Source organism: Nuphar pumila, chromosome 2 (assembly GCF_984573655.1).
Source record: "Nuphar pumila chromosome 2, dmNupPumi1.hap1.1, whole genome shotgun sequence".
In the NCBI taxonomy this organism is placed as follows: Eukaryota; Viridiplantae; Streptophyta; class Magnoliopsida; order Nymphaeales; family Nymphaeaceae; genus Nuphar; species Nuphar pumila.
The window spans coordinates 125,865,078-125,893,044 of record NC_143250.1 but is presented as its reverse complement, the minus strand read 5'-3'; the positions used below and the strand labels follow the sequence as shown (position 1 = coordinate 125,893,044).

The window sequence follows — 27,967 nt, the reverse complement described above, 5'->3', positions numbered from 1 at the left end:
GCATCCCAATGACTATAAGGAGGTCCAATATGCTTATTTAAAGGGGCTTAAGCCCCCTCTCTTGTTATGCTTTTTCAAGCAGACGTTCTAGTGAATAAATATTTATTTTTTATGTTTTGTGTTCTCTTGTGATTGCCCATAGTGGCTATTGTTTGCACTCTTGTGCTTTTGTAGTTGCTTTTACTTGGCTTTTGTATTGTCCCTTGGTGGACTTGTGCTTGTGCACATTTCTTTGTACTCTTATATGCCCTTAGTGACTTCTCCCTTGTATTTTCACTTGTTTCATTACATGGTATCAGAGTCGTAGGCTATTGGGATGGTATCAGAGAACTAGGTCGCCAAGGTCCGTGGTTGCGATAAAGAAAGAATCTTCAACAAGCAACTATTATTCTCCTTCTTGATGGGTGAAAAGGAACTTATAACGGTGATCACATTCAAGCTAAAATATTCAAACTACCTAACGTGGGCTGCTGCTATGGAGAACCATATAAAGGGTAAGAAGTTATGGGGGAATGTGAGTAGTATCACATGTGAACTACAACTCATGCTCACCAAGAAAGATGGAGATCAAATCAAGGCACTTAATGATGATGAAAGAGAAAAGGCAATCAAAGAATATCACATGAAGGTAGAGGATTGGGAAGCGGAGAATGCCCAAATCCTATCTTAGTTCCTAAATAGCATGAAACTTAAGATAGCCATAAACATATTGAAGTTGACGAAGGCATGTAATGCATGGAACTTTCTCAAGAATATGTTAATGCAAAAAATTTGGACCACTAAACAAGGAGATAAAAGCATGAGAGTACTATGGTACTCTTTCTCCCCACTTTGGGACGAGTTAGCCTTGCTTGAGCCTAAGTGGGAATGCCCCGCTATTGAAATTAGGCAAAAGCAACAACAGAAAGAACAATTATTTGTGTTCCTAAGACATGAATTTGAGCAAGTGAGGTCCACTATCTTGCATAAGATAGATACTACTCTCGATGATTCCCTTGCCGAGGTATATTAAGACGAAACCCGACATCATGACTAAGGGAAATGAGTAAGTTCTTGTTGTGTAAAGACCCAAAAACAATATTAAGGCATATAAACCTCCTCATTTTGAAAGGAACAACAATGGTGGAGAAAGGAGAGTAATATGTCACTTTTGTAATGAGCCGGAACATATCAAACCAGATTGTCCCAAACTCAAAAGAAGGTGGCCGTTGAAGAGTCATCCAAAAAGGAGAAGCAAATAAAAAAGATCTTAAGGATGCTATCAACCAACTAACGGAGGCACTACAACAATTCCTGAAGACATCTTCTAAACATGCTTCAAGTGTTGTCGTCTCCACCTCCTCTCCTCCGGGTACGCTCTCATGGATACTTGATTTCAGTGCCTCCTTTCACATGACTCCTTTATAATATCTCTTATCTGAATGCACCAAACCTATGTCACATAGGTGCGGGTGCGGCAATACGGCACTTTAAAAAAACTTGAGTGCGGGGGTGCGGGAGTGTGTGTGTGTGTATAAAAAAAAATTTAACGGTTAACAATAACACTAATGAAATAAATAAACAACATTTTTTTTGGGTCCAGGTCTAGCCAATTATGACCCTAGGTCCGCACCCAGGGTCGGCTTGACCACACCAGGTGTTGCACCCACACCCGAGTTGTGTCGCATCGACACAGGTGCGGCACCCTGCTGGTCGAACCCCCATGACATAGCACCAAACCCTTTTATAGTTCATGTGTTTCTACTGCCGAAGGAACCAATTTGGAAATCAAAAGCATTTGAACCTTTAAAACATTTCAAAAGATTTTCAAGTTCCTAAATTTAGAGTTGTTCCAATGCTCAATCTAATTTTCTTTGTTGGTTCATATCGCCGACCCCAATTGTTTTGGGATGAAGGCGTAGTTGTTGTTGTTGTTGTAAAGTTAGAGTTGTTCCAATGCTCAATCTAAACTTGTTTTCGATATCTCAAATTTTGGATTGTTGGTATGGCCTTTTCATCCACGAAGTGTTGGGTGTAGGATTGCCAGTCAGAGAAGTTGATTGGAGAAGGCCATAGAATGGAAGATCCCTACTACATGGATTTTCTTCATATTCTAAAAGATACATTTTGTAATTTTGTTAAAGAAAAAGATATTGAGTTATGGCACCAAAGATTTGGCCATCCAAATATATCAAAATTATTGCTTTTAACATTTTCAAGGACTTTTGTATTGAAAAAGAGTTCATATGTAATGACTCTATTCTTGAGAAAATGAAATCTATTTCATTTGGCTCTAGAATGTTTGTTTCGTCAAAACCTTTTGAGCTTGTGCATTAAGATGTATGGGACCGGCTCCTATCATATCGAAATGAAGACTCTCTTAGATGTTTTTTTATACTTTAAAGAATTTTACAAACTTTTGCAAAATCAATTTCAAGCCAATATTGTTATTTTTCGATCGGGGGGGGGGATATTTATCTAATGATTTCAAAATATTTAAAAGAAATTGAAATTTCACATCAAAGATCTTGTCCAAATACTCCTCAACAAAATGGTTTGGCCGAAAGAAAGCATCGTCATATCATGGAAACAGCAACTTCGTTTATTTGAAAAAATGTTCCAAATAAAATTTGGGTTGAAGACACGCTCACCGCGGTATATCTTATTAACCGAATGCCCGCATCTTCGTTGCAAAATATATCTCCAATTGTAAAACTCTGTCAAACTACTCCCAATTTAAGCAGATTAAAAGTATTTGGATGTAAATGTTTTGTACTTGAAAAATGAGATAAATTATCCCCTAAAGCCATTGTGTATTTCTTGTTTATGCAAAAAAATCAAAAGGGGTGTAAATGTTATGATTTGAAAATTGACAAATTATATATTTCAAAAATGTGAATTTTCTTGAAAGAGAAAATGGTTTTAATGTGGATGAGCCTAAGGATGATTTCGAGTATTCTTTTTTATTTGATTTGTTACCTAAGAAAGACGTTGTTGATAAAAAGCTAGAAAATGAGCATGAGGAAATTATGCATGTTGATCATTCTAGTACCTCTATTGAGAATGTTTTGAATCCTGATATTCAAACTTATTCTAGAAGAATTGTTGATAACCCTCAATGTGCACTTGATAGGTATTCTCAAAAGCAATCCTTTGAAGAACCTATTGCTAGGAAATCTAATAGAACCTCTAGACCTCCTTATAGGTTTGTATCTTATAAGTCATTCTCCCTAGGTTTAGGGCATGTCTCATGTCCAGTCCATTCCAAGAACCAACAGTGAGGGCCAAAGATATTCTCAAATGGGTTGGGTATTTTTTGTCTTTTTAAATTATTGTAATAGGTACTGCTCATTATGGGCAGATCTGTCATTGTAAATACTTTTTGTATTTTTATCCTTTCTTTTCAATGTAAGGGCATATTGGACATAGTCCAATATAGTCGTTGGAAGCATTCCAACAACTATATAGAGGTCCAATATGCCTATTTAAAGGGACTTAAGCCCCCTCTCCTGTTATGTTTTCTCAAGCATATTTTCTAGTGAATAAATATTTATTTTTTATGTTTTGTGTTCTCTAGTGATTGCCCATAGTGGCTATTGTTTGCACTCTTGTGCTTTGTAGTTGCCTTTACTTGGTTTTTGTATTGTGCCTTGGTGTCTATGTCACATGGGTGCGGGTGCGGCGCAATTTCAAAAATTTTGGACACAGGGACTCGGCTATATATATATAAGACTCGGTCAAAGTTGTGCCCATTAGGGGACAGGTGATGAGTTGTGAAGCCTGATTCAGGGTTTTTTTTCCTTACCGGGGGGGGGGGGGTCCCCCCGACGCGGGTCCTGCTGCGCGGTCAGCGAGCGGGGGTCCGGGGGGGCGCCCCTAGCGGGGGGGTATAGGGAGGGCAGCGCCCCCCGCCCCCCCAAGAATTTTTTTTTAAATTCTGTAGCCCAGAAAATTTAAAAAAAAATCCAAAAATGGAACAAAATGACCCTGAGTGCGTTGACCGCAGCTAGGGTCGGGTTGACCGAGTCCGAGCCGCACCCGTGTCGGTGCGTGTCGACGCGGGTGCGTCGACCTTGGAGCCGAGTCCGTGTGACATAGCTTGGTGGACTTGTGTTTGTGCACATTTCTTTGTACTCTCGTACGTCGCTTCTCTCTTGTATTTTTGCCCAGCCCAGCCCAGCCTAAATACATGTGTGAATATATATATATATATATATATATGAAAACCAGTAAGGTCAAACAGGTGTTCCTCGAACAAGCGTCTGATGATGCTCGTTCGTCCAAGCGTTAAAAGAAAAAGGAATTAGTGGCGGTTCTTGACCGCTAAATATCTGGGCGCAGAAAAATGACCTTTAGCGGGTCAGTAACCGCCGCTAAAGGGTCCAAAAACGCAAAAAAAAAAAAAGTGATTGTCTCCATTGATCAAGTGCGATCAACGGTGATGCTTCGTCAGACGTATCATCAAACAGTTTAACTGTTTGATTATATATATATTTTTATATATTTATTTATATTTATGTTTGCTTGTTTCATTACAGCCCACAGCCAGGCCCAGCCCAGCCCGAATATATATATATATATATAGTTATATTTCTATCATATATAATTTATAGTTTGTATGTATATTCCCAGCCTAGACAGGCCTGACCCGCAGCCTAATTAGGCCCATGGGCCTAATAGACGAGCCATGGGCCGAGCATTTGCCAATGGGCTGGCCCAAACCGGGCCTGGGCACAGACCGTCCATTGATGGACTGGACTTGACCGGGCCTGGCCTGGTCCATTAGTCGACTGGGGTGGCCCCCTACTGATAACTATCCAAGCCACTATCAGTATATTAAACAATAACAGACAGCAAGAAGATCAATTGCGTCATACTAGCATATGAGAGAAAGTTGATGTTCTTTACAACATATCAAATGCCTATCACCTTTTTTCATCCATCGGTATTCCAAGGCTATCATGCAGAAGCGCAACAATGTATGCTGAAGAAAAGCAATATTTAACCAACTCTTCCTCATCGATTGACTGATATCTATTCTTCAGCTTTGTCCAATCCTCGCCACAGAAGCTTCCTCCGGCCAACATGAGATCAGTAAGGAGGCCCGAAGGAGCCAAGCCAAAGAACTGTTGAAAAGAGAAACACATTGCAACAAATAGAAACTGTTCGTGTCATTAGCTGCTAAGATGTGCATCAATAAAATTTCAGCACACTAAAGATCAAAATTCATGGTTCCAAAGGGGAACTGTCATGAATCAAAGTCCTTATGACCTAACAAATGTGAAGCTCAAAATAATTCCAACCTTTGAAGTGTAGTAAAAATTTTCTGTGGCCACAAACTTTCCATGCAAACGAGGAATAAAAGTAGAACCCACATTGCAGTACCGGTACAAGCACTCATCTGCATGTTATGTGAATTAACATTAGATTGAAGAGACAGCTAGCCGAGAAGACAGATCTGCAACGAAACAGGATCAACATGATATCTACATCAAGCATGACAGAAAGCATAGGAAAAGCATTCACAGACAGAATTTGTCACTCGATCAAAACTTGTAAAAAGTGCACAGATAGACCAACAAAAGTCCAAGAAGCAGTCATGAGGCTTGCAATGTTCAAATAATATTGTATGCAAACAAACAGCAAAAATACTTGGGGCTAAAGGAACTTGTATACTAAACAATCAGCAGAAGCTTTTAGAATCTTGTGCAAGCCAAAAACCAAGATATATTTGTGTTAGAATTCCAGCTGTTTAGAAGAGTAAAAAAATCACTTCTCTAAGAGTGACTAACTATTTAAGGCTGCACACAAGCCGAGCCTGGCATGTTCAAGCTCGGCTCATTAATCAGAGCAGCTGTTCAAGCTTGGCTCGAGCTCGAGCTGAGCTTGATCAACCATTGTCCGAACCCAGATCAAGTCAAGCTCGAGCTTACCTTTGGCAAAAAAGGTGGCAGTATACAGGGCGGGAGTGGGATTTGCACCCGCCACTTTTAAAGCAGAAAGACACCTTAACCATTGGGATACAGTCACCTTTTTTGCTTATTTAATGAACAATTACTATACATATGCTATTTTTTCCCTTACATATGTACACTAACCGAGCTTAATTGGACTAATCAAGCTTATTTGAGATCGATCACCAGATCAAGCTCAGCTCGTTTATTTATGCCAAGCCTAAGTCCTTGCTCAAGCTCGCCTTATTTATATACTTGGACGAGCTTGAGCCGAGCTTCAACAGGTCGAGCCCGAGCAAGCTCCGCTCATTTATATATAGGATGAGCTCGAGCCAAGCTTCAACAGGTCAAGCCTGAGCCGAGCCCAAGCTAGCTCGGCTTGTTGTGCAGCCCCACTAACTAGTACTAATCAAGCATGAAAATGAAGAGATACATGTCAAAATCTTCTCTGCAATTTATAGAATTAAAATCTGATAGCAACAAAAGGATACCCACAACTTTAGTTGGATCTATGTAACTTCACACACAGTTATAGATGAATGAAACCAATATGGATCATAGGCCAAGTGATGAATATGATAAATGAGGTATATCAAAGAATGAATATGAGGTCTAAAGCTTCAATGGAGATGCAATAACTCTGCATGAAGAATGAGCTAAAGCCAAAATACAAAGAGTGATCATTTACCATTTCCTTTCTGTAAAAACATCAGAGCAGCTGATCTACACTCAGAGAAGTTTCCCAATGCATTAACTGAGACATGCTTATCATTATTGTTGCCCTTCACAGCAGATGAGAGCTCCATTTTTTTCAATGTATCTATGTATCCTCTAGGAATGCATGGATCTTTCAGGACCATCTCTCCAAGAGATTCTGAATCTGTGAGAGCAAAAGATTAACAGATGTTTTAAACAGAAATGGTGCACACTTGATTCCAAAATTAGAAATTTTGATAATGACACCAAAAATCCATAAATTTATTGGAGCATCAAAAGTAAGTCTGCCTTAAACCAAATAGAATACAGGAAGGTTTAAGAAAAACATTTGACACTTTATAACTGGTCCTGCTAAAATACAGAATGTACAATCGTCACAAATCCCAGTGGTATTTTGAATTTCTCGTGAAAAAAAATGCAAGAAAATCATGAAACGAAATATTAGCGATAAAAACATGAGATATTCAATATATCACCTAAACTGAATATCTCGCTTTTTTACTGCGTATTTTAAAAAATTGCGAGAAATAAGAGTACCATCGTTTACGTTCTGGACCGCCATGTTTTCAGCTTTCTGTTTCTGATGTAGATACCTCTTCGGCACTCTTCGTGTCATAAATGGCCTTTTGGCTTAAGAACCCCATGTATCGGGCCCCTCTATTCCCCTCTTTATGTACTCTACTTACAAGATGTTATAAAAGAAGTTTTATGCATCCTTGCATCCTGGATTCTGCTCCTACGCATGTGTTGTGAGTTGCTTGTGCGCTTAAAAGGCTTGCTTTCCGTGTTTGTGATTACCCGAAGCTACGTCGCAAGGGCCTTCGCTTCTAAGCCCGTGACAGTTTATGATGGTACCATTGCACTTTTTTTAAAATATTACAGCATTCAATGCTGCAAACCTGCCCTGTCAGCATTGAATGCTGCATGACAGGCAGCAGCATAGGCTCACGTTCCACCATGCTGAGGAGCCCCTCTTTTATAACATGCAAAGGGCCCTCCCTCCTTCAATCCCTTCCATGTGGGAGTATTTTTTCTTCTTATGAAGTACAACCTACTGTCTCTCTCTTGAGAAAGAGAGGGAGAGCTCTCAATAAATATATATAATATTTTCATTTTTATGACCGAGAATTTCCCGAGAAAGCCTTGATTTTTGAAAATCTCCCAAGATATTCGTTTGTCGAGAATATCCAGAGAATGAGATTTGTGACTATGATCAGGACATCTGTGCGAATACAAAAGTCGCAAATGGGCCAAAAAATTAGCAAGTAAACCAAAAGTGCTCATTCAATTGAATTGCATGAGAACTTCCTTGACATAATACAAGATAGGATTTCTGTGACTAAGGACTTCAAGAGATTTCAGGTAACAAACCATAATGCAATATTTTTCTCACTTTTTTCTGTCTTTTTCTTTTCTCTTAATGTGATAGGCTGTTTTAAAAAGCACAATGCATTGCTATTTTATAGCTAGAGTTGGAAACCCCTAATATATGGATAACACAGCTGGGCTCAGAACTGGCTGATCGGGCCCATTGAACATTTATTTTACCCAGACCTTAGCCAAGGTCTGTTTACAGTTTGGACCAGGTTACGCCTGGGTCTTACTGTGTTTCGAGCTGCACAGACAGCCAAACCTGGACAGTAGGTCAAAGTACCCAAAAAGCCCATCAGGTGCACACCCAATGTCCATCCATTTCAATAGCAAGCAAGAATGAAAACATATTTGGTTGGACATTTCCCTTGTGAAAGTTCAAACAGGGAAACTTTGATGCTATTATCCAAAAGTTATTAGAAGGTACACTTGAACTTGCACATTTACAGTTTCTCATGAACAGTGTCATATCCAATGTTAGCAGAAACACTCCATTAGCTAAGTAGCACAGCCACATGTGCACAAACATATACATGTGAATAATTAGCTAAAATGTACACTGACATGAAGCATTGAAATGTTGGAACCACACAGCTCAGTAACTCTGACAACTGACAAGCAATAACCAAGGAAAACATCCATCAATTGATTAAGATTCTTGTCTTCAAAATGAAAAGATTAAAGAAAACAAAAAATATTTCATTACAGGAAACTGAATTTTGCAACAACCTTTATAGTTTAAACCTTTCTTGGTAGTCCAATTTTTGAATTTCACTAAAAGTTCATTAAAGACCAAAGATGCACATCAACATGCACCAATTTATTGGCAGCATGCACTAGAAGGCCACTTACATTGTACCATATCTCTTGAAATAAGCAACTGATGAACTGAATCATATGCCACATTCTGCAAGCAAACATTCAAATATGAAGCCTTCTTTTCCAACAAACATCAACAATGTATGTTAGGATATTATCACATGCCAAGAAGGAAGAGGACACACACACACATGCACGCATGCATGCACTGGATGACTTAACATTGATAAAATTGACTCTGATTATAAAATGCTGCAGCTCCTTTAGTTTAAAATAAAATCTGGTGATCTCTAGTCAATCCATGGTGGATCCCCTATTTTATTCTGTTCTCCACCCAAATAAGTTTCATTTTGCTTGGCTTCCCAATCAAGCATCCATTCAGGCAGTCACGACATTTTATACTCATGTGCAGGTAGTGCACGACTGCATCTTTCATAAAGTTCAATCAATGCTAACCCTTGTGCAAAGAAAGAATATCAACATCTAGCTCAAAAAGAGCGCACCTAATGCAAGAAAAAGCAACTACACCATTCAAGTTACCTGACCAAAATGAAGCAAACTCTGGCTGTACAATTTATAGGTAACTCCCCCAAAACTGAGCATGTGTGAGAACTCAGGAGGTGGTGGATCTTTAGGAACAAAGGTTACCTGACATGTGATGAACAAAAAACTTCAAAACTTCATAAACATTTTAAATACTATGTCTGTCCAAGAAAAAGACTGCTACTCTTAGTGACAGATAGAATGTGTTCGAGAAAATATTGCTATTTCAAATGACGAATGGACATTTTCCTCTTTTAGGCATACATAAATTCAAAAAACAAAAAAAAACCTTTGGAGACACACATGAACATAAATCATTGTGTTAAAGATAGTCCAAAATGGTGAAGACCACCTTGAACTGTTCAAGACAAAATATGGAAAGGGTAGAGAGAGACAACAAAAGGTGGACAACATCATGAGCTTTGGGACATGATAATCTTCTTTTATTAATACATGAAAAGGAAATTTGCATCACATCAGTATGCTCAGCACGTGCAAATGACTAAAATTCTCCCTATAATATTAGTGAATACACCAAACAGGCCAAGGACCAAAGTAATCTGAGGAAGAAACAAGTACACACCCAAATTTCTGTACAAACCAAAGGAGTTGTTTCATCATAGATTGTGATTCATTTTCATAGAAAACTGAACTCCCTAATTGAGTGCACTGTATCGAATACAGATATGAGTTCACTTTCACAAACTCAATGAAAAAGTGAAACCCATTTAGAGGATAGTTTCATGAATGCATTTTCCAACCTCCATACAATGGTTTTGAATCATATAATATGTGTCCTAATGTGAATCTCAGATATATATATATATAGAGAGAGAGAGAGAGAGATCAAAACTGATGAAAGAAAATCTATCCAAACCAAGACCTAAGATAGGGACAACCCAACCTTGAAAAGATCCAGTTCAAGACCTAATGAAATACAAGAGCCTCAAAACATGCACAAAGAGAGTAGACCCAAACCCCAACCAGAGACCCCCTAAACCCACACAACCACTTCCGCTCTAGATCTGCCTAGGCATGAGCTGATTTTGACCTTGTTAACTTCCTATTTGCAAGTCATATTCTGAGATGACTTTCTAAAACTAGCTTGACTTGGTTGAACCTTTATATCAGCTAACTGACTCTATAGGCTTCCTTTCAGCTATGTCACAAAGACACGTGAATATGAGGATGTGTGATGAGGATTAAAGTTAAACTATCAAGTTCAAATATATTTTGTAACATGCTGTGACACAGCCAAACTTATATGCTTAAATCCAAACTATAGTTCTGTACCAAGTCAACAATTTAACCATAATTCTATTAGATCCAATAAAGGCTTGCACATCAAATATTTGCAACCTAGGCATGGATTAGAATCAGTACTTCCACACAGAAAGCCAGCTGTTGGAAGGGTGGAGATAGAAGCTTGAGATGCATCAAATGATGTGATCATCTATTGTGTGCTGCCTTTGCTGAAACATGCATGGAAGAACATACATCTTCGCACATGGGACATGACCTTGGCCAACAGACCATCCAAATTGAGAGCTATATTGATATTTTGATACTGGAAACAGGTACTGATCAACAACTTTATTCATCAGCTAAATAAAAAATAAGAAGTCAACCATGAACTGAAAATATATTATCCACATATTGTAATGAAATAGCAAAAAAATATAGAACCAATCCCACTAAGGGCTTACAAGATCACAATCACAACGTGCATAAACACAAGTCCACTAAAGAGACAATACAATAGCCAACAAAGGGCAACACAAGAGGATAAAAAATGTATTCAATTTATTGAGCAAATGCTTTAGTAAAAAGCATAAAGGATTTATTAATTTAAATTATGTAGTTGCCTTCATATGTGAATTTATGGTTGTATTTTGTGCAATTCATCATTTTTATGTGATGATTTTTTTATAATGTATGCTCAAATTTTCTAATTTTTTTTAGATTTTTTTTTAATTTTTAGAATTTTTTATTAAAAATTTACGATACATTTACGATACGATATAGTGTTATTTTGGGTTCGACCCATACAGGTAACGATACGATACTTGCAACCTTGATGATTATCATCACCATCTTTTTTTTACAAGAAATCTCCCCCAAATCACACTTATGCTCTCTAGGAATGAATATAAACTAGCATAAATTGCACTTATTGCCTATTGTAAGATACACCCCATACAGGTATGTATCGGGACATAAAATAGATAAGGTACATATTGTGGCGTATCATACAAAACACTACGATTGACGCTAATTATGGTATGCAGCAATTGCTTCGATAATTGGGTTAGAAATGTTAGATTTAGGGTTTTTGAATTCCCTACAGAGAGAAAAGATGACGATAGAGTTTGGGCTGAACATACACGATTCCCAATATGGGAAAATTGTGTCTATCACTATGATTTTATATTGAATTTACAATTGAAATTATATTTTATGACTAAAATACCCTTAACTACATAAAATACAAAGGCATATTAATGAGTGAAGTGGCATTTAAGGAATAAGTCATAATTTACATAATAAACATATTAGACCACATTAGACGTGATCTAGATCTGAGAATCGCATTAGACATGATCTGGATCTGGGACGTGATTAGGATCTGAATCAAGATTAAGATCCAACCCCAACCCCAACCCCAACCCCAACTTTACGGGTCGGAGTAAACTTTCTAACCCTACTCCTTATTTTGGAAGAAGTAAAATTGTCACTGGAGATGGATCCCACCATACTGTTTCTCATATTGGAAAAACTGTCATTCCCATGTCATATTCCACTCTTACCCTTTGTGATGTTCTTCATGCTCCTGACATCAAGAAAAATATTGTCTCTGTTTCCAAGCTTATTGATGATAATAATGCTTCAGTTGAATTCACTCCCTTCTCTGTGCAGGTCAAGGACCTACGCACGAGGAAAACATTCGTTGAAGGAAAGAGACGAGGCAATATGTATGTCTTTGAAGAAGCTCCATGTCATGTTGTCCGCCATGTTCATCTTGATTGGAAAGTCTTCATTAGAGTCGTGTTCATCCTCTTCTGCTAATGTTTTTAGTATTTCTGAATGTAATAAGTCATTCTAATGGCATAGTCGATTAGGACATTGTGGGAGTCATTTTATTGAGAAACTTGTCTCTAATAATCTCATTCCAAAAGAAAGTCTCAATGGGGATGAGAGCAATCACAAGTGTTCCAGTTGTCTTTCATGCAAGAGTCATGTATTTTTTTTCATTCCATTAATAAGAGAGCTTCAAAACCTTTTAAGATAATTTGTTCTGATGTATGAGGACCCACCCCAATTGCCTCTGGATCTGAGAGCAAATACTATTTGATCTTTGTTGATAACTATTCTCGATACACTTGGATATTTTTCATAAAAAAAAAATCGTAAGTCTTCTCTTTGTTTCAAAATTTTCTTTCCTTGGTCAAAAATCAATTTTCTGAGTCCATTAAATTTTTCCAATGTGACGGAGGTGAAGAATTCTCATCCCGTGATTTTATTTCTTTCCTCCAAAATAACGGAATAGGAAGAAGGGTATCATGTCCACACACCCCTCAAAAAAATGGGATTATTGAACGAAAACATAGGCATATTGTTGAAAGTGCCATAAGTATGCTTCATGACAGTAATCTTCCCATCAACCTATGGACAAAAGCTTTCCATTCTGTCGTACATGTGATAAATAGACTGCCTATGGTTGTTCTGGAAAATAAGTCTTCTTATCACTGTTTTTTTTGGAGCTCACCCTAGTTATTAAGATCTGCGTGTTTTCAGATGTGTTTGTTATATGCATATTGATCAGCCCAGAAGTGTAGATTGGTGGGATATGCAAATGACTACAAAGGATATAGGTGTTATGATCCCACCAACAAACGCATCAGAATCTCAAGAAATGTTGTCTTTGATGAACGAAATTTTGATCACGGAGCTGAAGCAACGAATATATTTCCCAACTCAACTGAAGTTTACTATCCTTGGCTGAGTTCATAACTTTTTGCTGGCTCCAACGAAGCATGTTCCTCTGATTATGTACAGCAAGAAGAAGAGATGTTTGAGAACACTGATACGTCGGGATCAAAGAATGCGAAGGAAGTACCGGGTAGATACAAAGGCATCTTCTATTCTAGACAGAGACCGACAACATCAAGGCATTCAAATCATGCCTCAATCGTCGATCCTACTTCCTCTCATACTCTTGAGGTCAAAAAATCAAACTGCATACGACACCCTATTGACAAGTGGGTTAGCTATAACAACTTCTCCTTGGATCTTCAACTCTTTTTAACTGCTCTCAACAAGGAGGACGAGCCCATTATGTATTATCAGGCAGCCACTTCTACCAAATGGGTAGAAGCCATGAATTATGAAATGTAGGCCTTGCATGAATGTGGAACCTGGAAAGTTGTTCCCAGACCACCTGACAGAAATGTTGTCGGATGTAAATGGGTCTACAAAATAAAGTACAAGCCAGATGGAACCATTGAGTGATATAAGGCAAGGCTTGTGGCGAAAGGATTCACCCAAGAAGCAGGGCAAGACTATGATGAGACTTTTAGTCTGGTTGTGAGAATGGGAACAATTCGAATTATTATTTCTCTGACTGTTGAACATGGATGGAAGTTGAGTCAGCTTGATGTGAAAAATGCATTCCTGCATGGGGATTTGAATGAGGAAGTCTACATGGAACAACCTCCTGGATATCAAGAACTAAGTTATAAAACCCATGTGTGCAGACTAAAAAGAGCTATCTATGGTCTGAAGCAAGCATCTCGCTCTTGGTTTGATAGCTTCTCACTAGAAATTCAGAAACATGGATTTTCATGTTCCATGTTGGACCACTCATTATTTATTTTTAGAAGTCAGACTGTGACCACTCTGTTATTAATCTATGTTGATGACATTATCATCACAGGAAACTCTGAAGCCCACGTCCAAGAAGTAAAAAACTTATTAGGTCATAGGTTCAAAATGAAAGATCTTGTGTTATTTTCTTGGTGTAGAAGTTGATAATCAGGCTCATGGGTTGACACTCACTCAGCACAAGTACACTGTAGACATCCTCAGCAAGGCAGGCATGAAAGACTGTAAACCTCTAGGAACTCTGAGTGTGCTTCATCAAAAACTTAGCGCTCATGATGGAGATCTGTGTGATGACCCCACCAGGTATCGAAGCATAATAGGAATGTTACAGTACCTTACATTCACTAGACCTGATATTGTTTATTCAGTCAATCAAGTGTCTCAATTTATGCATGCACCACGTACTGGACATATGGAAGCGGTCAAAAGGATCCTTAGATATCTGAAAGGGACTATTGGGGATTGATTGATATATCCACCACAGTCATATGGCAAGGATGAGCATGAACTTACTATATATTGTGATGAAGACTGGGCAGGAGATCCTGATGAACGAAGATCTACATCAGGATATTGTGTCTTCATTGGAAGAAATTTAGTCTCTTGGAGCAGTAGAAAGCAAAAAGTTATTGCTAGATCAAGCACTGAGGCTGAATACAGATCCATGGCTGTTGCTACTGCCGAAACCACATGGATCAGACATCTACTAACTGAAGTAGGAGAAAAGATCTTTCACTCTATCCTGCTATGTGACAACCAAAGTGCTATCAACATGTCATTCAATCCAGTCCATCACAGTCGACCAACACTTTGTGAGACAGAAGGTTGAAGAAAAAGAGATTGAGCCTGAGTTCGTCAGTACTGAAAGACACGTTGCAGACATATTCACCAAAGGGTTAACAAAGGATCTTTTTTGGATGCTTAAAGGCAAGTTGTTCATGGTCCAAAGCCATGATCAACTTGAGGGGGGGTGAAAAAGGTGAAAAAGTATCATTAGGATCTGATCTAGATCTGATCCGATCCATGTAATGCTTATGTACAGTCTGAGTACATTAAGACCCGAGCCATGTAACATTTCCTTTTATTCGGGTCTGGATACACCAGACCCGATTCAATACTTCTGTAATGTAAATTATAAATACACAGTGTTAGGTCACGATTTCTTTTTTAGAAATCGTGACAGCCTCAGAACCCCATTGCACTCTCTTCTCCGTTTCTCTCTCTCTTCTTTCTCCGTACAGGTACGGGTGAAAATCTAACACACACAACTCACCCCAACAAACATCTTTGGTTAAACAAAAATAGCATGAAACAAGAGGCCAATCAACTATCAATCAAATCCAAGACAAGTGTCAACACAACACTCATAAACTTGATAATTCAGCCTAATAAGATGAGTTGAGTTGCACACATAACTCGCCTCAATGGCTAACTCCGACCCAATAACAACAAGGCCAAAAGGAAATGATGTATCATATATAAAATTTTGTGATGGACAAATAACAAATGCCATATGAAGGTCATATAAGCACGTGGAAATCAATTTTCAAATAGGTGGGTTTATATATAAGAATTGATTTGAAAAACAAAGCTTCAAATCAAATCCAATAAAGGTAGATGGAAAACTTAGAATGAATATAGCGCAATCATATGCAAAACACATTCATTTCTAACATAGCCACAATATTTCAAACACATTTTTAAGTATATGCCATAAATATTTAAAGTAAAAACTCCAAAGAAAATACATACCGGAATACGAGTCTCGAGTCCAAGCCGCATATCAATTCAAATCTTTCTTTTGAAGCACAAACACGAACAAAATGCTTTGCTATGATACCATGTCATGAAGTGGCACGAAACCCAAGGCATTCCATATCATAATTCAAATGTCAAATCAAAATGAATTTGAATACTAACAAGATATAAATTAATACAAGTTTAGTCAATAAATGATACATTCATAATGAACAATAAAATACATAAAAATAAAAATAAATATATAAAAACCTCACTACAAGATACACTCAAAATACCTAAAACTACCCATGACTCTCTCCACCTTCACACATACACAATATATAAAGAGGGAAGAGAGAGTAAATGAGAGCCTTTCTGGTCGTTGGACCTATTCCAACGGCTAGAATATCTAGCGGTTGGACTAGCCTCCAACCGCTAATCAAAGTCAACCTAGGTTGACTTAGATACTATATATAATATAGATAAATATATATATATATACGTATACATACACATGGCATCGGTCTGGCCCACTAATGGACCGGGCTTGTTTACTAACGGGTCGGGTTTTCACTCGGTTCTTAACGGGCTCGGGTTTGAAGAGAAGCCCATGGCCCATTAGCCCAACGGGCCAATATGAAGTTGGCCGAGTCTGGCCCGGCCCAAACCCATTTACTTCCCTTTATTTCTATGATACAACACGAAAACCTAATTCTTAATTAGTACAAGTAATAAGGTAAATAATAATAATTAACAAATAGCAAATTACCATGCAACTAATTAGGTAAATAGTAATAGTTATCCAAGTTACTATGTAATAGTTAATTTTTAAAATTTTTATATTATTCAAAAATTAATAAATAACTCAGGCCCTATGTCACATGGGTGCGGGTGTGGGTGCATGGATTCGGCACTTCCAAAAAACCCGGGTGCGGGGGTGCGGCAGGGGCAAAAATGTAATATATACATATATATATGTATACCGTAGGTTCCCCCGTCGCGGGTCGGGGTCCAGTTATCGACCCAGCCTGTTGCGTTCTGCTGACTGTCATGATTCAATCATGTCTGAAATTCCCTGGTCTTCACGAAAAAAAATATTAGCAAAGGTTTGATGTGGTTTGTTAGAGAGAGTCTTTACGAGGCCTACGGCTCCACTGCCACGCCACTGCCTAGGGTTCTTCAAATTTCATTTTATATACAGTTGAACACGGATGACAGCTAAAAGAAATTTATTGGATTTGACATATGGAAAAGAGAGGTCTACACAAGGCTACAACATCTCGTCAGGAGAAAAGTGAATACTAATAGCCACCAAGGCTACCACCATCATTATCATTTATTATGGAGAGAGAAAATCCTTGACGAAGAAGGATCTGGATCGTTGAAGCCTTGAAGGATAAAGACTTCAAAAGGCTCTTGAATTTTGGTTTTAATTTTTTAGGAAGATGGATCATCATTTTCAAGTTAACAGTGTGTTTTCCAACGCTGCGAATTAATTGTTTGGAGGCAGGAATAGCATGGGAATCTGGGATGCCAACAAAGCTCGTGAGATGTTGTGGACACAATTGCCCCTTTATAAAACAAGAGCAGCATCAAGCAGCTGTCAGCAGATTTTTTTTTTAAATTCCGCAGCCCATTTTGTAGGGCAATTTTTTTTTAAATCCAAAAAAATGGACCGAAATGACCCTGGGTGCAATCAACGCACCCAGGATCAGGTTGACCGCACCCGGTGCCGAACTCGCGTCGACGCGGGTGCGGCACCCTGCTGGCTGAATCCCTGTGCCATAGCTTAGGCCCATCGGGCTGGCCCGAGCCCGGCTCACATATGTAGCAGGTCAGGTTTCGACTCAATACCTAACAGGCTCGGGCCCAAAATCATGGCCCAAACCCAGCCCATGGGGGCTTAGCATAGTGGGCTGCCTGGCCCGTTGCCCACCCCTACATATGTATTAAAAAATAATACATAAAATAGTATATTCATCTTAATAGGCTCTTCCTCAAGGATACTCTTACGCAGAAGGGAGAGTGTGTAAGCTAAAGAGAGCGTTACGTGGACTTAAGCAAGCTTCAAGAGCATGGTTTGAAAAGTTTAGCTCAATAGTGAAGCTATTGCGTTTTGAACAAAGCCATCATTATCTTGCCTTGTTTCATCGTCATATCTTCGAAAGTGTATACTTCTTTTGTATGAAGATAACATGATTGTTACAGGTTCTGATGTTCAAGAGATTGCAGAGACAAAAGAGAAGCTTCACATAATATTTGAAATAAAGGATTTGGGGATTTTGAAATACTTCCTAGGCCTTAAAATTGCTTACTCAAGGCGTGGAATTTATTTGGCCTAGCATAAGTATGCCATAGAACTTGTAACTAAAGGAACACTTATGGAGGACACAAAAGGAGTGGATTCTCTCCTATGGAAGCAAATACAAAACTAAGGCCTTTGGATGGAGAAACATTAGAAGATCCTACTCTATAGTCTTTATAGACAATGAGTTGGATGCATAGTTTACCTAACTATCATCAGACCAGATATTTTATATGTTGTACATTTTGTTAGTCAGTTTATGAGTACACCAAGATTAGTACATCTGGCCGCAGTTCTAAGAATAGTTAGGTATGTGAGAGATACAATGCAGTATCTACTTCATGTGATCTTAGAGCATATTGTGATGCTAATTTTGGGGGATCCACAAGAGATAGATTATCTACATCAAGATTTTGTGTGTTTTACTATATCAAGATTTTGCATGTTTCTTGGAAGCTCGTTGATTTCATGGAAGAGCAAGAAACAATAAGGAGCAGCATTGTCTGCAACTGAAGTTGAATATAGAGTCATGGCATTGGTGACAAGAGAGTTCATATCGATGAGATGACTACTGAAGGACTTTGGCACAAATATTCATGAGAAGATGCCTCTCTATTGTGACAACATGAGTGCAATCAACATTACCAAAAATCATGAATTTCATGAGAGGACAAAGCACATAGAAATTGATCGTCATTTCACCAAGTGTACTTATAAAGACTGCATAATATCTTTTTCACATGTGGGAGCCAAAGAGCAAGTTGTTGATGTGTTTACTAAAAGTCTTTCACCTTCTCATTTTAGAACATTTTTGTCTAAACTTGGAATGATTCTGTTAACATCATCCCAAGTTTGAGGGGGAGTGTTGACATGTAATATAGTTTTCATAGTCTTGTGCTACCGCTCATAAGTGTACATATTCTAATCTATAGGGGTATTTTTGTTATTCCTCTATAGTTAGTTGTATTTTGTCTTGTAGTGTAACAAAGAGGTTGTTCCCTTTTAAAAGGGTTGTATTCTTTGATTCTCTAAATGGAATATGATTTTCTCTCCTTCCTCACTTTTGAGTCCTCTTATTGAGACTCAAGATTGCTCTTGATGAATAGAAGAAAAGATGGATTAGTTCCATCTCAACACAACTATGCACGGGATCATCTCAAAAAGTCAAGTATGGCTGATTGTAAACCTTCTTGGACACCTGCAGCTTTGAACAAAAAATTGATTGAAGATGATGCTCATAGATTGTTCATAGATCTACAAAAGTCGCGTTGTTGCCCTACAAAATTGTCTTTTATGAGGCATGACCATGGTTGCCAGTTGAGGAAGCGGGAGCGGGAAGCGATACGGGAAGTGGGAGCGGGAAGTGAGGTACTTTCAAAATTTTAGGAAGCGGGAAGTGTGGGACCACTTAGGAGCGAATCGGGAATCGTCTAGGAAGCGACCTAGGAAGCGAAGGGGAAGCGAAAAAAATTTAAAAAAAAAAAATACAAAAAAATTGGAAAAATGGAGGAAGCGAGTGGGAAGTGTAGTGGGAAGCGCGCTTCCCATTAAAGAGAAGTGTGTTTCCCATTAAAGGGAAATGTGCTTCCCATTTAAAAAGGGCGCTTCCCCACGCATTCGGAAGCGCAACATTCCGCGCTTCCCCACTTACCTAGGCGCTTCCGGTAACTCTGGGCATGACACCGTTTTTGTTGTGAATCAAGCCTATCATTATACGCGTGCCCCTCGAGTGCCTCACACGAAAGCGGCAAAAGGATCCTATGATGTATCAAACCACACTTTGATGGATGGTATTGTATACAAGGTTCCTAGTGAAAATTGTTTATCCATCATTTCATTGAAAATTATAGCATTTTCAGATGCATATTGGGCAGGAGATACTAAAACTAGAAGATGCACATTTGGTTAGTGTTTACCTGGGTGGCTATTTGATTTGGAGCAGCAAAAAACAAAGAAGTTTGTCCAGGGCAAGCCCAAAAACTGAATAAAGGCAATGGCAGTGGTGACATAAGAAATGACGTGGATAAGGAATTTGCTTTTCACACTTGGCATTCCTATCTCGAAGACGTGTTTATATTCAGATAACAAAAGTGTTGTTGCAATTTCATTAAATCCAGTTCAGCATAATAGAATGAAGCATATTGAGCTTGACAACCATTTTGTGAGAGAGAAGATTGGATCATAAGAACTGCAAACACAATTTATTTATGGGAAGGATCAAGTGGAATTTGTTTACCAAGGCATTGACAAGGATGAGACATTGGTATCTCAAGAACAAGCTATTCATGGTCATCACTTATGTATAGCTTGAGAGGGGCTGTTAGAACGTGACCAAGATTTGGGTATGGATCCAGATCCAGATTCAGATCCATAATATGTTTTGGAAGCATGATAGGCTATGTCACACGGACTCTTCTAACATGGCACCACACCCCGACACTTGGACACAGCTTCCTTTGTGTTAAGTGAAGTCAACCACACTGAGGTCCATTTCTATCCAAAAGTAGATTCAATTAACCCCAATCAAGTCCATTTTTATCTATATTATATATATAAATACATAAATGCACACAAATACACGTAGTGTTAACTTAAAACTGTTAAAAATTATATATATATATATCCTCCCCGCACCCAAGTTTTTTTAGAGTGCCGCATCCGCACCCGTACCTACACCTGCATCCGCACCTGCACCTATGTGACATAGATGATAGGATGTGTTTGACATAGTTATAGAAGACTTTTGTTAGTTGCTGGAATCTTTTATCTTTGTTTCCTATTCAGTTTCTATTAAGTTTCCTAATTGGTTATGTATTCAGTTTCCTAATTGGTTTGTAACTACTCGATGTTATTATAAGAGAAGCTTAATGAAACATCCAGCACTATGACATCTAGAGAGTTCTGGGCTTGCTGCAACTATTTTCTCCTCCTCTCTTCTTCTATTTTTTTCAAAAAGTGCTCACACTCTCTCTGCTTGAGTGTTAGTAGTTTCTCATGAAAGCAACAACTACTGCCATACAAATGCTCGACACTAATTACGACTGCTGAACAAAAAAAATACAAAAGATTCTGCTTGAGAGAAACCTTTCATCTAAAAAGAAGCACATTAAAAAACTATATATCTAAAGGAGAACAGCATATAAAAAGAATTGGGGGAACTGTAAAGTAAAACCTGAGCAGATGCCCCACCAAGTTCAATGATTCCAGTCATTTCATGTGGATCACCTCCTAAAGTACCAAGAGCGTAGTTTGCAGCAACCCAAGCATAGATGCCTTCATCGGCTCCTGCAACAAGCAACACAGTTATCCTTTAACATACAAATAGGTTTTGCATTATATCTCATCTATACATTACAAAAATGCAATACACACACACACACACACACACACACACACACACACACACACACACACACACACACACATATATATATATATATATATATATATATATATATATATATATATATATATATATATATATATTTGTTTGGTACGTAATCATGAAATATGTCAGAGCATATGTGCATACCACCTCCTTTTCTTTTCATATCATACAATATATAAAAGCAGATGCAAGGGTATTCAATGCCAAATTTTTTATCTTTTATCATCTTTTTTTAAATGACTTATGTTATGTTCTTTTGGTATGTAATTATGAAATTTGTCAAGGCATTTGTATTTTTATCACAAGAAACCAAGTGTTACTTACATAGCACTTGTGTAATTTTTCCAAATAATAGAAGTGTCATTTAAGTAGGTATAATAAAGGTTACTCTCTCTCCTTCCTAATAGGTAGATTAGGTAATTTTTTTTCTCTATATCTATCTATCTGTGTGTGTGTGTGTGTGTGTGTGCACTCTTGTTGGTGAGGCGGGTTGTCCTACTAGTTTGATTAAAAGTGGCCTATTTTACTAAATCTTGGAGGAGAAGAAATAACATTATGAAATAAATACTCATCCTTTCACACAATAAATAAGAAAAAATGAATAGCATTAAAGCAACTCAATGAGGAATTAAACATACCAAGCAGCAAAAAAAAATTTGATGACACAAAGGTTCAATAACAGCTACTAACAAAAAGAGAAGGCTTCTTTGTTAATACTAAAAATTCAATCCCAAAGTAAAGTACTTTTAAACTACAATGACCAGATAACGTGTTTCTTTCATTTTTGGCAAGAATGTACGAATACCCATATCGCAAAAAACAGCCATCCCAAGTGAATGTAAACAGTAGAATGAATATCTAAATTTCATGATACCGATGAGCTTTAAAAATAGATAACCATTCTTGCCTTTGGAAACTAGAGAAGCACAAAATAATGCACAATTACATTTGAATTCATCACGATTCCTCATGAATCGGCTTCAATCTCTCCTGCCGAGGTTGTTAGTTTTGTTTCTGCTCCATTCATTCGATTATGCAAGAGTTAACGATAAGCATGTCGAACCTTTTGTTCAACAGCACCAAATAATGGGAAGAAAAAAATTAAAAAGGAAAAAGAGAAGAAGAAGAAGAAGAAGATCTGAATAGACAGACCTGTAATTACAGAAGCCCATTCGTTCTTGAAGTTAAATGAGGACAATGCAAGGACCCTTCTGCATGCGTCCAATATGCGTTCCTGCGACTCTGAGTTCAGCCTCCGCAGACCCGCAGTCGCCATCAATCTAACCTCGGTTTCCGCCCACTGCTCTTTTGGGATCTTCTCTTTTGCAAACTTCAAGAGCCCCGATATCGACCTCCCAGCCCCATCAGGATCCTCCTCGAATGCCGACAGACCAGGTTGTGTCCTCATAGTCGCGAAATTCTCCTTGGAAACAGATTCTAAAATAGGTGTTTTCCCATCGTTGCGAAACTCAAACAGATGAATCCGTGAGCCCGTGCTCCCACCATCTATAACGATCCCATACCCCTTAACCCCCCGCTGAAGAAACCCAACATCGAGCCGGGGGGCGAACACCACAGCCAGCACGCACAACAGCCCAAACAAGAAGAATGCGACGGAGACGAAGGTCATAACGCTAGATTTTGTTGGCTGCAAGCTCGGGGATTTCATGTTTGCTGGAGGAACGCGAGGGAGGAGCTGGAATCGAGCAGGAAAACTCGGGGGGGTCGAGCGGGACGGGAATTTGAAGTGCTCCATCTCGGAAACTGAGGTGCAGGTGATGGTCTGAGGGGCGTGCAAGACGGATCTACGCATCAAAATTCAGGGGTTTCGCCTGGCGGCCTAGGGCATCGCGGAACGTAGAAAATAGGGCGAAAATGAGAACACAAAACAGATCGAATTTAGGGCATTTCCCCTGAACACTAGGGCATGATCGAGAGATGAAGATCGGAAAGAAAGAGAAGAGAGAAAACAAAATTAGGGGATTGAGGGCAAGAAGGAAGAGAAGGAGAGGGGCGATTGGAGGGTCTGAGGGAGACGACTCGCTCCCTCTCTCTCCGTCTCTCTCACTCTCTCCCTAACGAAGACGAAGGTGCACCTGCACTGCACGGTTTCACAGTTTCCATAGGTAGAAGATGACAATTTTATGGTACTGTGCTTGGTCTCTCTCCCCGTTCATCCTGGAGATGAACGGTGACTGATGAGACATGTGTAGGGTTGGTACGCACGCAACGTAAACCAGTATGTTTAAGGAAGGAGTCCAACGTGGATGGGTTTTAAAGGAATGAGACCTTTTGATAAAATGTAAGGCATATGCATTAGAAGTACTAAGGTTGAACTGTAACGTTTAAAATATTAAATTTCGTTTAAAAAACTTGTAAAATATTTAAAAATTCTTAAAAACTAAACGATCGTGGTAGATTTACGCTCCAAATGCAAAATCTGACATTGGGATCATGCTTAACCTGTTTTATTTACTATTTTGATGTGTTAAAGTTTACTCATACATGAAGTTTTATACAATTTCTTGACCACTAGTATTTTAATGAATTGCGAGCAATTGATTTTTCTTTAATTCTAAATGAATCTTGGTGTGGAATTAAAAATAATAAAGCCTTTTAATATAGTAAATAAATCATGCTAAAGACATTCATGGAGTTTAATCTATCATTTGATGGCTAGATCCATACAAACAAGAAAGTGTATCATGCTGGAGAACCACCATATATTTTCTCAAAACTAAAAATGTAAAATGATATAGTATGGCAAAATAACATGTTTCTCAAAATGCATCACAAATTTTGAAATTCTTTCCAAGTCCAAATTTACAAATATCTGACTTCTTTAAGATTAGTTTACCCTTCGCACAAACAAACCTCCTAAAGTTTGGGCGATATTGTAACGCCCCAAATTTTAAAAAAAAAAATTAGGAAGTTTTTTTTTAAATCTCTTTTTCATGATTTTTAGAAAAACAGTGGAAACACTTTTAAATACGATTCAAACCTTCGATGTGTTATAGTTTACAACTCACACATATAAGGCTATAATAATTGAATCAAACCATTAATTGAATTGCAATAAATCAAATACTAATCTTCCAAATATCAAAGTTTATAAGACTAAAAAAAATAATAAAGTAAATAAAATAATTTAGTTTAACTAACCGTCTAAAAGAATATGACCCTCTTGACGTGACCTTGAGCCTTCTCTCATTGCCTTCTACCTTATTCATTACTTGAAATATTAAAATATACGATCATTTGCCATAACCCAACTAGGAAAACACCCTACACATAGTCATGAAAAGAATGCAAATACACAAAGCATACATATTTTTCAAGGCAAAAAAATCATAGCATGTCATAGCTTATAAACTCAACAAAGTTAATAATCACAACAATAATAATTTAATCATATATGATTATATATTAATTCATTTGCATCATATCATTAGTAATAAAAATAATAATCAAACAGATCCATATATGCCAACATATGCATGAAATATAAATTATACATGACATGCATAGAATTTTATGCTAACATTTAATGAATCATTTAATCACTTGTTAATCTAATCTAATGAATTGTTTCTCTTTTCTTTCTTAAAGGGTACACACTCAGGACCTAATATTGAGTCAGCAATCATATGAGGGTTTATTATGCTATTATTTTAATTAACCCATCGATTTGAATAGTCATACTAAACATCCACTAAAGCGGTCTTTAAACAAAAGAGAGAGAGACTTAACTGTAGTTCAGATAATCGATTCTTACTCTATAGAGCCTAACTGCCTATCTAGAATAAATTGTCAGCCTCAGCCCCTACACCGATGACTAAGGGCCTAAGAGGTGTAAATGCCCTCAAAACTTATCAGTCAGCGTGTGTACCACCAATCCTCTATAAAGTAAGTCACTGACACAAATGAGCTATTAGGTGTTATTTATATTGAGTTCAATTACACTATTGAGTGCACTTAGCACCAGGCTCAACAACCCTGAGCTCTACTATAGGAAGCTCAATTCTTTGCTTCACAAGGCAAGAATCTACACCCTTTGAAGTCATTGAGGTGCACTAAAGATAGCTCGTTTGATCCACTTAAGGTACATACTCAACTTAAGAAGTACCTAAGAGTATCTTAAAGTACGTACTCAACTTAAAGAATACCTAAGAATTTAACTTAAAGGTATGTATAATCATATTTATTACAACTTAACTAGGTGCTCACTAGCATCCCTAGTTCTATTGAACCTGACTCACATTTAAGCCACATGTATGCATGCCTTACATGACTTACAACATACCATATGTCACATACCACACTACATGATGCATGAGACCCATTTCAATTTGGCATGAATCATGAATTTCATAAAAATAATGCATGCATGCTTATGCGCACTACATAATCCAATCATCATGCTTAAATCTCATATTGTAACATGCAGTCTCATATATCATCATGCACCAATATTCAACATACTTATATACAACATATGCATGATTAACATATCATATCATATCACAAGCAAGCATATGATTTTAGTAAAACACGTTCACAAGCCAAGATATTATTCAAGGATTAAGAATGGTATAAAATCAAAATGTGCATGTTGTTCATGGGTCTAACCGACCATCCAAATGAACAAATATATCTACATAAAAATTTACAGTAATATTGTAGTTTCAAATCTAAGTGATAGATCTCAAAAAAATGATTCTGTTTGATCATAGAAATTCATGGACCCGAGACTATTTTGTTGTTCTAACAAAACCTGTCAAAAACTTACTTCCCAAAGAAGAAGTCACAAGACCTAATCCGAGAGGGATTTCATTTTCCTAATTTTTTTGGTAAAATGTTTGCTTGTTATCTTTCAGAATCATCTGAGTTTGCCAAAAAACTCTATAATATGAATTTTCTAGATTTTTTGTACTAGACTTTTTAAGTGTTAGTTCTAGATTTAGCAGCAGAATCTTAAGTTTTACACGATTTGTGTGAGTCCTCAAGATTTACAAAAAATGAAACATATTTTTATTTTATTTTTTTAAGATCTATTTATATAATATGCATACCATATCCAAAAATCAATTATAAACTCAAAACTATTGATTTATTAAGTTTTCTGTAAAATTGACTAGCAAGAATCGCTCTACACATAGGATAAATTTTTTTTCTTGAGTTGTAACAGTCATAACCCTCACTTTTATACAACCAATAAGGCTTAATTTTTTTCTGAGACACTCGCTTGATGTTTAGAAGATTTTCATAAAAGGTTTTGGTCATTGGTATTCTGATTTGAAAGTTATATTTATTTTACCGTAATGAGTCAATCAAGAAAAGTCAAGACAACATAAAAAATATAATGTAAATCATAATAAAAATAATAAAACTCAAGCATAAACATAGAATATTTATTTTTAATCATTCATCAATACATGAACAATATCTAAACACCATTTACTGTCATAAAGAGGCGTCATATGATCATGATACATGCTTTAAAATCTAAACTATCAAAACAAATCATGATTTTGCACAAAATAATTAGTTTAAGATATTAGCATGTGAAAATACCATAAAATACATGAAATAAATTTACAGAAACATAATTCATACTGTAAACATACGCAAGAAAGCAAATATACATCCAATCATGCTAGAAACAAAGATATAACCTTCTAAAATTATATAGAAACACAAAACCTTTTACTAAACTTATTCCAAATCTGATCCACCATGGATCAACTCGTAAAATCAGCAATATACATGGTTTATGCATTTGACATTCTAACCTAAGCTCATCCTTAAGAGTTCTATTAAAAAAATTCTAACTAACTACATAATTAATTTAATTAATCTAATTACTTATGAGGCCCACTAGAAGGGGTGTCCCACTCTCTCAAAAGTCCTCTAGGGTTTTAAAGACCCTCCTAATGAGGTCTCTAGAACCTAAAGTAGATCCCACTTGTGTCCAAATCCAAAAAACTCAATACAGATCCAAAACATGATTCAGATCCAAAAGTTTGGTCCAGATCCAATCTTCATTTGGGTTGGATCTAGGAACTAAACAAATAAATCCAAAATCCAAAATCAATTTAAAGATTCATATCTAAACATAAGATCTAAAACAATATTGGATCTGAACTCAGGTTTGGATCCAAACCCATCCAAGATCCATATAACCCTCAGTCATCCTTGAACACCTGTAGGCCACCTTGATTGTACCTGGCACCCTATTGAGTTGGGCGTGACCTCTTTGAGACTCTCATG

The 27,967-nt window shown here is 37.4% G+C and overlaps 1 protein-coding gene across 2 annotated transcripts in view; it reads right to left on the bottom strand.

Moving 5' to 3' along the window:
- Nucleotides 1-23,814, bottom strand: part of LOC149847029 (putative apyrase 6) — a 29,000-nt gene extending 5,186 nt beyond the window's left edge. Inside the window, exons 1-7 of one of the 2 annotated variants that reach the window (XM_089996753.1) lie at nt 22,850-23,814; nt 21,482-21,594; nt 9,381-9,488; nt 8,874-8,928; nt 6,622-6,813; nt 5,283-5,380; nt 4,909-5,105 (exon numbers count right to left, since the gene is read on the bottom strand). In XM_089996753.1, the coding sequence (XP_089852879.1) occupies nt 4,909-5,105; nt 5,283-5,380; nt 6,622-6,813; nt 8,874-8,928; nt 9,381-9,488; nt 21,482-21,594; nt 22,850-23,510 (1,424 nt within the window). In that variant the 5' untranslated portion in view covers nt 23,511-23,814. The remainder of the gene's footprint in view (nt 1-4,908; nt 5,106-5,282; nt 5,381-6,621; nt 6,814-8,873; nt 8,929-9,380; nt 9,489-21,481; nt 21,595-22,849) is intronic. The other variant, XM_089996754.1, reaches the window with a different exon arrangement.
- Nucleotides 23,815-27,967: the final 4,153 nt, after the last annotated feature.